Source organism: Stegastes partitus, unplaced genomic scaffold (genome assembly GCF_000690725.1).
Source record: "Stegastes partitus isolate 25-593 unplaced genomic scaffold, Stegastes_partitus-1.0.2 Scaffold34, whole genome shotgun sequence".
Lineage (NCBI taxonomy): Eukaryota > Metazoa > Chordata > Actinopteri > Pomacentridae > Stegastes > Stegastes partitus.
In genome coordinates this window covers 202,665-218,467 of record NW_007577765.1, presented here as the reverse complement: position 1 = coordinate 218,467, position 15,803 = coordinate 202,665, and the positions used below count along the sequence as shown (strand labels likewise).

The following is a 15,803-nucleotide window of genomic DNA, read 5'->3' as shown; positions in this document are numbered from 1 at the left end:
AGGAGGTTTCTACCTGCTAATGACATTTTACTATTTGCATTTTAAAAGCCACAACAAACAACGTTTTTCACGCTTCTTTGCACATCAACCCTAGAAAGATGTTTCACCATGCTGCATGTATCCACCACCAACTTGGTCCAGTTGTGGAGCCATGCTGTCGCAGTGTAAACAGTGTTTTTTTTTTATGTTTGTTTGTTTTTGTTTTTTTTAAAATAAGGAACTTACTTTTATGTCTTTTCATTTTTCCTTGACATTCTGCACATTTTTACAAAATCATTTACAGTGAATGAACTTCTATTTTGAAGCTAACATGCCTTCTCAGATACAGATTCTACACTAAAAGTGGCTCGCAGACTTATTTGCTTGTGCCTCCTCTAATAATTAGTGTCTAATTTGTGCTCTTTTACTCTTTTCAAATATCTGAGTTGTTTGTTAGACCAAAGGCACATAATCCCCTCCAACATTTAAGCTATCTGGTGTATATATAGATATTGACGTATATGTCGGTGAATATGTGTCGATATGATCTTTTTTTTTTTTTTTTCTTTTACAGAAAAAAGCAAAGAGGAATTTAGAAATGATATCACATAGTTTAGAATACAGTATGCACATTCTGCAGCACATGCAGCAGAGTATGGTTCAGCTGAGCAGGTTGTGGTGCAGAGTCAAGCGGTGTCACAACCTATTTTGCGAGCAACACTCCTGCAAAGTTGATAATCTTCCTATTTCAGTATAACTTGAACATGACTATGATGTATGTCCAGATACTGGCTGATAAACTGATATCAGATTTTCTTACCTGCTAAAATATCAGCATTGGTTCCAGAAATCCACCACTGGTCGGGCTCTACTCACAGGAAATAACACAGGGGATGAATAGAATTAATACTAAAAATACTAGATATATGCAGCTCATAATACTCCTGCAACTTTGCTCAGCTAGGAGTCTGAACTAAATATGAGTTAGACTTTTACTTGGAACATTTATATTTGAAGTATTTTTGCACGTTAAATAGTAAAGAGTCTAAAAGTTTCATCACTCAAACACATTTCAGCAAAGTGCATGTTGTTCCACTTCTCAGATGTCTGTAAAAGCTCTCGCTACTTCACTGCTAAGTTTTACAGAGTTACTCGAACATACAAAGAGCGTACATATAAACGTGAGGACGCCCCCCCTCCCCAAGTTGGGTTTTCAGAAACGGTTTGGATGCTGTTTCCAAACTGGTTCTATGTCTTCTGAACGTGTTTGCATGACAAAATGCGGGCTTTTTGCTTATGAATGCCTCGAGGCGCTCGTGTATGGAAATCCTAAAATTACGTTCCAGATTCAGTTTAACCGTCACCAGAGTGTGTTCGTGTGTGAGAGTGTGTTTGCATTTGTGTGTGACTAGCAAGCATGTGTTTGCGTGCCCTGCAGATGATCACTACTATCCTCCCTTGTCCAATTTGTTTTACAGAGCACCTGGGCATTGGCTTAGCTCTGTGTGTGTGTGTGTGTTAGTGTGTTTAAATGGAACTGCTAGATAAATACAGGTGGGGTCCTTTTCTTCTAACAGCACACACACAGAGTGAGAGAGCAACAACAGAGAGACAAAAGAGTGGGAAATAAAAAAATGTTCTGTTCAGCTTTATTACTTGATCTCTATTCAACTTTATTGCTGTGTTTTCCTTTTGGAGTGGATGGATTGCTGGTCGGACCTGCCTGTGCCTGTGTTGCTCGTTGGAAAGTCAGTGAAACAACTACAGCAAGATGCATAACAACCACAAAGACACAAACAGCGAGCACAGAGAGATGTAAACTACCAACATAGAGACACACAACAACCGCATACAGAACCAAACTATCATGCCGCGACATAAAAGGACCACAAAGGGACGGATACAACCGCAAAGGGACACAGAAACACCACAAAGAAATGCAAACTGCTAGTTAGAGACACAAAACGATCACTAACAGATGCAAACAAATGACATAGAGACACACAACAAACCACACAGAGACACAAAATGACAACAGAGAGATGCTAACAATTACATAGAGACACCAAAGAATCACAAAGAGAGGCAAACTGCCAACATAGAGACACACAACAACCACGTACGGAATCAAACTGTCACATAGTGACAAAAAATGACAACAAAAAGATGCAAACTACCACACAGAGATACAAAACCACTGCAAAAGGAGATGCAAACTATCCCATAGAGACACAAAAAGATCACAAAGAGATTCAAACTACTGCACAAAGACCTCAAAAAGAAGCAAACCACCAAAATAGAGACACATAACAAGGACATACAGAATCAAACTACCATGCCAGGATGCAAAATTACTAAAAATAGACGCAAACTATCACATAGAGACACAAAACAACCACACACAGAATCAAACTACCATGCCGGGATGCAAAACTACTAAAAAGAGATGCAAACTACCACACAGAGACACACAAATGAATACAAAGAGCTACACAATGACAACAAAAAGATGCAAACCACCACATAAAGACACAAAACCACCACATAGAAAAGCAAACTATTAGTAGAGACACACAACAACCACATACCGAATCAAACTACAACAAAGAGACACAAAACAACAACTTGCAGAATCAAGCTGTCATGCCGCGATACAAAACAATCACACAGACGAGGAAGGCAATGAAAAAAAAAGAGTAAAAACTACCAGTAAGAGATTCAACAACTACAGAAAGCAGCAAAACTACCACAAAGAGACACCAGACTAATATAAATGGAAGTCAAACAACTAAACAGATGCAAAACTACCACAAGCAGGCATGAATCAACCACAGAGTAACACAAAACTAGCAGAGAGATGCAAAACAACTGTAAATAGACGAGAAACTACCACCTGAAGTTACCACGAGAACAACTACAGACATGCAAAACCACCACCGATGCTTGTGTCAGTGCGGCTACTGGAAGAGCGGGGCTTTCACATTTAAGTGCTCAGGGGTGTGTTGTCTTTAAGTCCATCCATGAATCATTAACTCCACTCTGAAAACAAAGTGAGACGTGCGTTTTGCTCGCCTGAATCAAAATAATGGTTATGTATAAGCCTTTCTGCTATCTGTACCGTTCTCTATATGACTTCTGCCCGCTGGAATGTCTGCCATGTGGCGATATGACAGCTGAAGTATTGTGAGGGCTACCGTGCAAGCTGCCACAAGCAGGCATGGGCAAGACTGGAAAGTCAGGGGCCACAAGCCGCCGAATACCTTTCTCTCCGAGTGTGTACATATGTGTGTGTGTGTGTGAGTCCGACTCGGTGAGAGAGGTGAAAGGTGTATCCTACATACCAGGAGTTTTTTCGCAGGAGAAGCAGCTTGTCTGGACTTGGCCAGGATTAAGTGTCTGAGTCTACCTGTTTGAGTACAGAAAGTCACAGCTGAGACGGAGGCTGAGACGAGTGTGTGGGGGGATGTGTTGTCGTCCAGATGAGAGGAACATCAGAGGTGTGGACGGATGAAGTGGGACGACAGGACATGAAGGCTCACTAAGGAACTTATATTCATTTTTGACTGTAGATGATGTTATTATGGTTATTGGAATAATGTCAGCTTTAGAGTAAGGATTAATATTAGCAGCATCAATACTTATGTTGACTGAACTGTAAAAAAAAGTTTTTAAAAAAAGTTGTCAGTAATTGATTTTACCTCCTAAGACCTGTCATCCACATGCATAGGCACCACATTTTGGGTTATATTATCACAGTAGTTAATTTTTATTTATTTTTTAATTTCATTATTGTTATTGTTATTTATGTTTTGTTTTTATTTGTAATTTTTTATGTTAATTTTTTAAATATTTTTTAAATTAAAAAGTATTTTAAAAATTTTTCTTCATATATATTTTTTATTCTCTTTGCTATTTGAAATCAAATCAAATACAAAATACATATCAAACAAGAGCTCAGGTCTTAAGAGGTTAAAAAATACCTCATCATCATCAATTATTACAATAAATCTTGTTTTCTGGCTTTTTAATGTTTACATTTGTAAAAACTATGAGAGAGACAGCTAGAACAATTAACAGATAGATAAATAAATTATATATATAAGAACAAAAATTGTATTTTGACGGATTACCAGCACTTATAGATGTCGTATACGCAATGAAAACACATTTAGCATGTCTGTAATTATACATGGCGTCTCTCATTTAGCAAACAAGTCTACATAAAATTGTAAAAGCAAAACTTCTTTTTCTCTTTATTGTCACTAAATTTCATCCAGCTTTAAGGTTTGAGTTTAATTCACAGCGTTAAACTTGAAATTTACAGTTTTCTTCTATTCAATTGAAAGAAAATTTGTAAGTGTAAGTTTTCTAGTTAGGAAAAGCTCATTAGACATGAACTGTTTATCTTTGTAATGTTATTAAGATTTTAATGCATTTCATAAATACAGAAAAGTACTGAAAAAATGTCAAATGTAAAAAATAAAATAAATAAATTTCATACTTAATATTTGAAAAGGTAGTTTGAGGGATAAAACCTTGACTAGAGAACTCTTTGAATGCTGCATTTCAGCTAGTTTTCAACCTGATCTTGCTACAACATTGAGACAAATGAGATCCTTACTTTTTCTTTTTAAATGTATTTTTGGGCTGTTTAGTTCCTTCTGTGATGAGGCCAGTGAAGAGAGACAATCAGGTCACTGGTGAACCGTTACTCTCAACCAACGTGATGACTAATCTAATATCTGAAGTTGTGTCGAGGCCGATTTGAGTCATAATTAAAGATGTTTTCTTTTCATAAAACAGTTCTGTTGTCATTTATCTTAATGCTTTATCATTGTTTTCTTATAATAAATATTTTTTTTGTCTTCAACATATTTTATATGTGCTATAGTCTACAGCTGTTTTACCTTTTATTGTCTTTTTATAGTCTGTTAATTCCTGTAAAGCACTTTAAACTGTCGTAACCTGTATGAAAGTTTCAGTACAACTAAAGTTTGATTGATAACTTTTATAAGGCACCATACGAAGTAACATGAATGTATTTTAGCTCTTCACAGCAGATTCCAACTTTAACAGCATAAATAATATCTGCTCAAATACAGTTAATTATTTTCAATACTAACAATTCGGTCACATTTGTCTTCAGACTGTCAGTGGATCCAGAGCTGTTGCCTCCATTCACCAACAGTTGGCCCAAATATCAGAGAGCTGCTGCTGTTGCTGAGCTGTCAGCACCTCCACAATCAGCCTCTGTCTGACCGGCTTATGTCTGCCCGACCCGAGACCTCACCTCTCCTTCAGCTGCACTCTGTGTGTCCAGGTAAGAAATTAACTTTCTTTCTCCCTGAAGGCACAATTTGCCCTCTTGATGTGATTTCTCGGGGCATCTCAGGGTCAGTTTTAATGAAAACAATGGGCAGAAACATTTGCATTGCGGGAAACGCTCAAAGGTCGGCTGCTGCGATTGGTGCTTTCATTTTTTATTTCAGTTTTCTGCCTTTTGATCCACTGCAAACACAACCCCCCACTGAGAAACCCTGAGCGTGTGCGTGCTGTTTACGTCTTCCGTGTCACGTGACGCGAGGCCTCTGAAGGCTGCAGTGAAAGTTACCAGCATGTGGATGTGTTGTGACTGTGTCATGGCTTGTGTACGGCCCGACTGGTCTGGCAACATTGTGGCATGTCGCAGCAGCAGCAGCAGTGGACTGTGGCAAAACCTGTTGGTTTGGAGGGGAGGAAAAAAAAAAAAGGGAAAGCATGAAGCGGGAGCAGGGAGAGGAAGTGGGCTAATGGGGAAGATGAAATCCGACTTCCTCTTCCCTCAACAGCCTCCAACGAAACATGGAGGTCACCCCTCGCAGTCAGACTTTCCCCCCTCTCTGTGTGAGCTTCGGCTGCCAGATAAAGCCTCAAATGCATCTTTTAAAACTCTTGAAATCCCCCTGGATATGCAGCGAGAGACAAAGAACAGAAACAGCTAAAAGATAATTTACACGAGTGAACCTGAAAGCGCTTGTGGCGGGAAGTAGGGATCCAAATAGGTTTTTAAAAAAAATGAAAATCTCAGGCTGTCTGTGGCAAACCCCTGCTTATTCATACACACAATGGACAGCCAGATAATATTCTCCTCTACTATTGAATAGCTGACACCTGGAAGATTTGCTTTCACACAGGCCCTAAGGCTGGACAACCCCACCCCAAACCTAAGCTAGCAAGTCCCTGCACAACATCCTCCAGGGTGGGGGAACTTGAGCAATGTGTGGCTTTTGTCATTTTCTTTCCCCCACCTTCTTTCTTTTACTTTCTGCCCCCTTCTGAAAGCATAATCACATCCTTCTCTCTTGAGAGATATTTCCCGCTTTCACAAAGGATTGAAAAGATTGTCTCTCTTTTCTTAGGATGGGAAAAAAAAAAAAAAAGAGCAGGGGGGTGGCGGGGGGCCCAACGGCTGGCTGGAGGCTTTTCTCACAATGATAAGATTTCTCTCAAGAAAGTCGTGACACATAACTGTCAGGAAGATTTCCAACAGGAACCAAAACAGACTCACACACACACACACACACACACACACATGCTGCTTTGATCTTCCTAATAAAGACAAAATGAAATAATGCAACTCATGAGCGGACGAACAACAGCTCTGCTTTTCCTATTTTCCTGACAGACTCGCTGATGTTTTGGTGCGACGGAGACAGCGCGTCCGTGTTTCCATCACGAGATAACTGCGGTTCATTTACATATTAGCTGAATTTAGTCAAATACCGAGCGGCGCTGAACGGTTCCACTGTTCCAACCTGACGCCAAAACCGCAGTCACACACAGCAGAGATAAACATCTAATGCAGGTCTCTGAAGCACATTGTGATCCATGCAGGCGAGTGTTTGTAGAGCTGTGGTTGTGAAATAAAGTTAATAAATGATCAGATGGAAGTGCTCCGTAAGCTGAGATTGTTATGACGGTAAATTAAACCATTCATTATGACGGCAATTAAGTGTATTTCAGTACCGGAGCTGTACTTGTGTGCACATGTCGTGGATGCTGGTGGTACATTTTCAGTGTGAGCAGGCCTCCTCCATACCTGCCCCCTAGTGTTGCTCTGAGGGACGACGTCTTTTATCACCTATATAGTGTATTTCAATGAGGCTTGATGCCATAGAATGATATGACAAACGGCACGATTTAGAACTCTGGTAATTAATCAGGGATTTAAATGAGTCAATTTGGTATAATTTGGGTACAAATCTCAGCATAAAACAAAACTACAAAACACTGATCTTCACTTCAAGGGCGTCTGTGGCTCAGGTGGGTTGTCCTCCAGTCGCAAGGTTGGCGGTTCAATCCCCCGCCGCTCCACAGTCAAAGTGTCCTTGGGCAAGACCTGAACCCGAAGTTGCTCCCAATGGCAGGCAGCACTTTGCATGGCAGCTCTGTTGCCATTGGTGTATGAATGTATGTGCGATTGGGTGAATGAGAAACAGGACACCCGAGATCTTTCTGTGTGGAGTCTCCATGTTCTCCCCGTGCAGCGTGGGTTCTCTCCGGGTTCTCCGGCTTCCTCCCACAGTCCAAAAACATGTTGAGGTTAATTGGTGATTCTAAATTGTCCGTAGGTGTGAATGTGAGTGTGCTTGGTTGTCTGTCTCTAAGTGTAGCCCTGTGATAGACTGGTGACCTGTCCAGGTGAGCCTGCCTTCACTCTGAGTCAGCTGGGATAGACTCCAGCCCCCCATGACCCTCGTGAGGATTAAGCGGTGTATAGATAATGGATGGATGGATGATCAATAAGGGCTAAACTGTAGTGTAACTTTAAAAACAATTAGAGTAGACTTTAATGTAGTTATTTTTAGTGCATGAGCAGTAAATTCACCTGCCTACTCTCATTGTCATCATCAGATAAATAGGCTTTTTATTTGTATTCAGTTTCATTTTTACATTTTTCTGTTTCATTCTTATGAAAAGCTGAAAATAACTTCACAACAATCATCACCAGCCACTTATAAGGCCACTGACAACTGACCTTCATGACTACGCAGGAATCTTAGTCATCTTGGACTCATCACTGAAATCTGACAAACACATTAACGGTGTGGTAAAATGGGTGCTTCGTTCACATAAGGAACGTTGCCTAATAGAAATCCATCCTCTGTCTAAATGAGACTGATCACTGCATTAATTTTACTCAAGGCTAGATTGCTGTAACTGTCTTTACCTGGGGGTTGCTCAGTCATCTCTGCATCATCTGCAGCTGCTGCAGGCCTCCTAATTGGTCCCAACAAACTATGGAAAGTATTACATCCCTACTAGCATCCCTGCTCTGTCAGCTGTTATACAGAACTGATTTTATGGTTCTTTAATGTGTTTTTGATAAAGCTGTGCATGTCTTGGCACCTGGGCACATTTCTGAATTTATCTACCCATGCTCCACCTTAAAGCCTGTTAGATCCTTAAAACAACTAACTTTTCCAACATCAAGGCTCTAGAATAAGACAAACTGTGCCTTTGTAGATGCAAAGCTTTGGAATTTTCATTCTCTTTTGATCAAATGTTTCGCCTCTATTGACACATCTACAGAAAATCTACATGTTTTCAGTAGCTTTTGGTTGCATTTAGGGGTCTTAACATTTTATACTTATTTTTTAGTTTAGTTTTACACATTAATCTTACAGGTCTTTATTTTGTCTTCTTTTTTGTAGATGCTTTTGTTCTTGACTGTCTTATAACATGTGCTGCAATTTTTGCAGGTTGCTTGTAAACAGACTATATAAATTGGTTTGATTTGATTTGCATGAGTGCTTAAAACACAGAGAATCAGATAGGAAATGCATTTCATCTGCTGATTTGTAACAAGCAGGCATGCTTTATACCTCAGTGATAAACACAACTTTAAACTTAAGCAATTCATTGAAAAAAATCTTCAGATTTTTTTAAGGTGACATATTGTTTTCTTTCGTGATTGCATTCAATCTGACAAATTTTGATTCTTTTAATAATTAAATCTCTTACTGACTTTCTCAGTTTATATGTATGTAAAGATGCTGTGTGTACTAGTTCAGCTCTGCCACTAGGGGGCAACATTGCCAACGTCATGTACCTGCAGCATGGCGACTTCCATCAGACAGCACTGCCGGTACATTCACGTTCCTCCTGCAATAGTAGAAATTCTTTCGCTCTCTACGTGCTTAGACGTTTTTTTCCCCAATGAACCACTTACCTTAGTCCTACATATGCTTCTGCAGCAAGTGGATTATGTCTAAGAAACGTTCGTGAGCTATTAATATATAACTTATTCTTCCACAAACCATTACAGCGTTACTTCTGATATCTGATATTCTGATAATTTCCCGACATCACCTGTTTGTTACACTGCTCCCAGTACGCATGGCTTCAACTTACCTTTCATTCTGTGTTAAAATAAATATCACATCTGTGAAAGTTCCGCTACACGTACGTAATGTCTTCAACTGATTGGTTAAATTTCTGCATCCTGCGAGTGTCCCTGAACGCAGCATCGACGTTCACTTGTCAGTGAGAACCGAGCAGCTGTCACATTTGTGTGTGTGGGCACATTTCAAACGACACGTCCTCTTATTTTAATCAGGTAAGAGCTGTTGTTTTTCCTAAATATGTACCATAACGTAATATAGCGTTGTTATGGCTAATGGCTAACATTAGCCCCGAGGCCAGTTGAAACTCCATATGGTTTAGCCGGCTAGCTAACAAGCTAAAGAGCTAATGTTAGCATGTACCACGTTAAAGCTAATAAGTGTCACTTAACAGCACAATTGGTGAAAACAACTCGAAGTCACGTCAAGGACTTCTCGACCGTCGATTAGTTAAAGGTTTTCTGTGAAGAAAAGTAACCTGAGAGGACGTTTGTACTGTAGAAATGTAGATATGACCGGATAAAAAACCTTCACCAAACAGCAACAGTTAGCTAATGTTAGCTTATTCCCTTGTATTTTGCTCATTGTCTCCACATCTGGGGAAATATACCGCCTGATACTGCCTCATGTGTCCAAACACCAAGGAACCAATGACACTGCTTACTTTTTTTCGTGATCCATTTAACATATGGTGTTGATATAAGTTAATACATTGAGTAACTAGCAGTAACTTACCAAATTTTTCACAAGTTAACTCTACTTAACGCTGAATACATTGCCGGCTGACAGAGGACTATTTATAGAAGTTGCTAGCAAGCAATGCTGGATCACCAGCAGAGCAAAGTAGGCAGCTCCCTTCAAGGCTTCACTGTTCCCCAGTCAGACTGTGATTGTGTGACCAATGCACCACTTACACACTTTAATGGGAAGGTGGGTGGTGCATTAATGTTATTCTTGAGCCATTGTTAAGTTTGGGGGTGTCAGAATCAAGGGGCCTGCAGCTCATTTTTGCCCTGTGGCCTCTTCAGGGCCTTTGGTTAATGTTGCCACTCTAGTGATAAGCTTGCAAGTCAAGTTACCTTCATTTCTGTAGCACGTTTAAAGCAACAGCTGCTGAGCCAGAGTGCATTGGCATTACGAATCCAGCGAACAAGTTAAATATTGACACAGATTTTAATGGTGTTAACTTATCTAAGTATTTCAAATGTTAAAGAATAGAACGCTGCAGAAATATGTTAATTAGAGCTTTGTTTGACCATATTAAATATCCAACCTAAGTAATTTAATCCAGTAGTTGCGACCCTACAACCACATGCATCGCAATCCAGCCAATCTCAGGATTTTGTGGATTCCCTATCAGCAAGTTTTCCTTTTCTTTTTAGTTGTTCTTTTTCTTGTCTATATTTCCAGTTCAGGACTTCGACTGTTACTGCCCAAACTTTTACTTGTATCCACTGAAACCTTCATCAAGCAAGGATCTGAGTGAAAGTTCCCTCAAAAGAGAACGTACTAGACTGGACAAACTACTTTATCAAACCCCAGAGTAAAAAGTGACATTTAAATACATGTAGGGGCAAGAGAGTACTTGCTTCTCGGATACCGCCCTCTGAAAAAGCCAATTGCAAATAACTTCGTAACACAAACCTGCCAGATCTGGGCCTGTTTCTACAAACTTGCCTGTCATCCTAAAACCTGGGAGCAAAACTTTTAAAACATTTTTTTTACAACTCGAGTGTCAGATTTGAAGTAGTTGCAGGTTTCGCTCAGCAGAGTTGGCCAGATTGCGCAGTACACGACGGTAGCTTCTAGTCCTGAGCAGCTTTCATTACATCAGATAGCCCTTCCCATAATGTAAGCCCAGGTTTTACAGCCCAGTCTGCTGACTGTGTTTATCCCGAAGCACCTGCATCTCAGTTCAAGTCAAACTGAGACTTTATCTTGTTTACTTTTCCTGACTCTGGCTGAGTGGAAGTAGCTGGTTCTTTTCTTGCTATGCACAGTGTTTATAACCATTAAACTTTAGACTACCCACAAGAAAGGTCTAATCTTGTAAGAGACTGATACAGTAAGAACAGAATTGCCTGTGTCATAATTTATGATACGACATCACTCATACTTTACTTTTGATTGATAAGAGAGTACACATGGTATTATGAACCTTCCATTTGCACGCAAAAAGAACTGCTGATACACTTCTACTAACTTACAGGCAGCGCTTATCAGCTAACATTAAATCCTTTGTGCTTGCATCCTTCTCTTCGCCAGGATGGCGCGAGGTCATCAGAAGATTCAATCCCAGCAAAAAAACGCTAAGAAACAGGCGGAGATGAAGAAGGCCAAGGGTCATGATCAAAAGACAGCAGCCAAGGCGGCGCTAGTGTTCACCTGCGCTGTGTGCAGGGTAAGTAAGAAAACCCAGACACCAAAGCCTTAATGAGGATGGCAAAAGGATTTTATTTATCCTTTGAACTTATTTTCTTCTCTCTTTTTTTTAGATGTGAGATAATCATTTGATCATAGTTTCAATGAAGCATAAGGCCTTTTTCTCTCAGTTGGATTTGAACTGTTGGATTTACCATCTCTTCCCACAGTCCCAGATGCCTGACCCAAAAACCTTCAAGCAGCACTTCGAGAGCAAGCACCCAAAATCCCCTCTGCCCCCAGAGCTAGAAGGAGTGGAGGCGTAAGTGGTCACCCCGGACACCAAACTCTTCAAGGCCCTGTACCAACTCTGCACTTGTCAGTCTGACAGCAACGGATGATTTGATGTAACCAACATGAAGCTTCGTCTATCCTTTAACAGGACAGATTGCCTTTGATGCAATGCTTCCTCCCATCCCGTCCTATGTGCTTGTGTTTAAATACATGCAGAGCTAGACTCAAATGCAGGTTTGATTCCAGGGCCGCTGTAGACCTGAACGATCTATGAACAATGAAACGGGGCGAGAGAAGATTCCTCCCCTTGTAATTTCACACAGTTTCTCAGAACTGCCCTGATGTTTTGTGCATATAGGAATATTTCTTGCTGCTAGCTCTTGCACCTCTTTATCCAAAGCTTTTGTGGATTGATCGAACCTCTATAGATAAACACGCCGACTGAGGTAAACTATGGATTTGGCTTGCGTGGGAGTATTCAGAATTTTCAGTTGGCTAAAGTTGAGGCAGTGACAAAAGTGACCTCATCTGTTTCGTTAGTGCTTTGAGTATTGAATCAAAAAAGGAGGCTGTGACACTGTTTATTTTTTTTTTGCAGCTGTTCACGGTGTAACTCCTCCACAGCGCTGTCTGCCCTGTTATACTGCAATCTTTAATAGAGCTAATCAGAGAATTTCATGTTGGATCACAAAAATGTGAAATCTGTCAGCCATTTGCGAGCGGCTAAAATGAATTGTAAGTTAGTCAAATTTTACGGGAGCTTGCCAGCAACATATATGCTCGGAAAATGAATGTATGCTCCAGATGTATTATACCATTTTATTAAATTTTACTTTGTTGTAATTGTGCTGTTGTTTTTTTTTTTTCTTTAAGGTTCTATGATGGTGTTTTGTGGGATTCATGGGAAAGGTTAGGGTTATTGCACATAGACGTCTGTCATTAGATAATATTTGAAGGACTCCACCCTGTCTGAACTGATGGTAGTTTCTCAGGGCTGTCACTTACACTGATCCAGTATGCATGCCTGTTCTTGTTTTTCTGGCTTGGTGAGCTAACCCTGGCTCTTCACATATCAACGTTTTCGATAGTTCGGTGCCACCAAAGACATTCAAAGTGACTGCAGTTCTCTACGGCCCTGCTCACTTGGTAGTAAATAGAAGTCTCCCTGACCTTGGATATCAGGTCTCACCTATCTTTGTTAGCGTGCCATAATTAATGAATAGCAATGAATATATTTGTATACACAGTATTAACTGGAGAGAAGTCAGCAAGACTCAGAGAGTAATTGGACATCATCCCAGGAGGCTGTGTTAATAATCCGTGACATTTTTTAATGAATAAATTAGTTTCCGCCGCCGGTAGAGGTGACTATATGGATCAAAGCAAGCCACAAGGGTCATAAAAGCTTTTATTTGCTTCACTTGAAGATTTAAACACGCTGTCAGGTGGCCTTTAAAAAATATATATATATACCCACAGGTAACAGAAACAGGTGTTTAAATTGTAATGAAACACAACTGTGGTTTAGTTTTGTCTGGAAATGATGCAGCAAAAACTGTCCAAAGTCACTCAACAAGCATAAAAAGATGTCATGACTGATTCATGCTGTGTGGCCTTATTCCCCAGCTATGACAAATGCAGCATAAGCCCAACAACTGAAAGAACACGCCATCTGAGCGTTTGTCATGCAGACATGACACAACCACACCATTGAATCGAATGTGTCAGGAGTCATACAGTCACTCAAAGCCCACAAAATCTGTGGTCTTTGTCAAAATTAAAACCTTTAAGGGGAAATGAGGCTTGATTTTTTTTTTTTCTCTGACTGCTCAGAAGAACTGCAGGGCCAGTGCTATGCTGCCTGTTGCTTTAATGGTTTGAGCAACTCGGATGAATGAGTCATAGCCCGCATTGTTCCCGTCTTCTCACACATAGTCCACATCCTTCCTTCCCCTCTGTAAACTTGTGAATGGACAAACACGACACATGTTCATTCATACAAACAGACACACAAACACACACACACACACACATATCTGAGCGTTATGACCTCTCTTTAAATTCAGCCACAGCACCGACAGGAAGAAAAGGAGCACTAGCGCAAGATGAAATTAGTTGTTTTAATTAGGTGAAGGAATTCTCCCCGGCTGTAGGTCATCTATTTTCAGACACAAACTTCCATCAGATCACTCACTGTGCTGCCATTAGAGAAACTTTGTGGTTGGTGGCTTCATGTGCCTTTCATTGACATCATATAAGATTAACGAAGACCAGATTGCACACGACTGTTTATGAGCATTTTTCTTTTTAGGAAAACAACTTCTGAATCATACTGGTCAGTGGTCGTGTTTGAGATTGGGCCCAAAGCTAGTTCGTGTTTCAGAGGTAGTAGAGAAATTTATTGGCATTTACAACAAAAACAACCAAAAATCTAATACAAAAAAATATTGTTGGAGTTGTCATATCTTCGGTAATATCTTCAAACGTTTTAATTTGATCTCTTAATGGCATTTTAAAGACAGTGGAGATAGCCAAGCCTACAGTACCTATAAAAAGTATTCTTCCCCCTCACTAGTTTATTGCTGTTTAACATTGAAATATGGTCAATTTAATTTAACAGAGCTTGAGCAGCTTTGCAAATAAGGTTGTGGTAAAATTGCAGTGTTCAGGTGTGCAAGGTTGATTGACACCTATCTACACAGGATCAGTGCCGTAATCTAAATACTGACTTAATGGGGGTCAAAACTTAAGAAATTCCTTAGTTTACGTTCTATATTTTTTATTAATTGACATTGCTTTGTAGAAATCGACTTTCACTTTGACATTAAAGAGTGTCAAAAAGCTAGATTATATTGACCGTGAAAGGAAAAAACTCCCGGTGGGGGTGACTGCTTTCTTTTTTCTTTTTCTTTTAATCAGTGCTGTTGGTTGTTTTCCTTCCACAGGAGGATATTTCAGGGAGCATCACTTTCATTCTATTATGTAAAAAAAGAGGCTGTAATAACTATGTCAGACTGAAGGTTAGAAACTTTTAACTAACAATTAGAATAGGATTAAAAACCTCTCCATATATGATTCATGTCTCTCCTCGCAAGGCTGTTTATCTTTACCATGGGAACAACTCACCAGTTAGTCACCAGTTATTGAAGTCTTGCCCACCAGGTGAGGCCACACAGACTTGCCTGCGCTTGTGCACTCATGCCCACCTTCATACACGTCTTACAGGGTCAAGAGAGATGATTCATGAGTGGAAAAGTTTCAAAAAAAATCACTGACATTTGTATGAGTAGTCCAACTAGATAAACGGGGCGTGGTGTATGACAACAGGGAGAGCCATACTACTTTAAACTTATGCAATGCAGATGAACCACTAAGATGAACCATGAAGTATCACCTCTTTGTCTGGGCAAAGGTTGAATTAGGCAGTTTGAAGGCATGTAAGGTCAGGATTTAAGCTAGCCTGATACCCACATTATTTAACATCTTCACATTACATCATATGTATTGAAGCATTTTGCATGAAATTATTAGAATTTATATTTGATGGTGCATGTAGGAAGAGTTGGATCATTATGAGTCGCTCTCTTCAGAGGTGTCACTATTATATTGGTCTACAAGGGCAATCAAAAGACCTAATAAGGCATTTGGTGGTTATATGCACCACGTTAGCAGAACAGTGATTATTACTTTAAGAGTTACCTCACAGTGGTGTCACTGTGCCAGTAGAAGTATGGTGATCTCAGTGAAAAGAAACATTCGTAAATGTACACTTGTTCTTTTCTCAGT

General features: G+C 39.9%; 1 protein-coding gene across 1 annotated transcript; it reads left to right on the top strand.

Moving 5' to 3' along the window:
• Positions 1-9,470: 9,470 nt before the first annotated feature.
• Positions 9,471-12,860, top strand: znf706 (zinc finger protein 706). Its single transcript, XM_008300776.1, has 3 exons — positions 9,471-9,577; positions 11,628-11,763; positions 11,954-12,860. The coding sequence occupies exons 2-3, from the start codon at positions 11,629-11,631 to the stop codon at positions 12,047-12,049; spliced, it is 231 nt and encodes a 76-aa protein (XP_008298998.1). The 5' UTR covers positions 9,471-9,577; position 11,628; the 3' UTR covers positions 12,050-12,860.
• The last annotated feature ends 2,943 nt before the right edge of the window (positions 12,861-15,803 follow it).

Coding starts and splice junctions, on each gene's coding strand:
- znf706 (XM_008300776.1), top strand. CDS start 11,629: ATGGCGCGAGGTCATCAGAAGATTCAATCCCAGCAAAAAAACGCTAAG. Junction 11,764..11,953: donor TCACCTGCGCTGTGTGCAGG/GTAAGTAAGAAA, acceptor CTCTTCCCACAG/TCCCAGATGCCTGACCCAAA.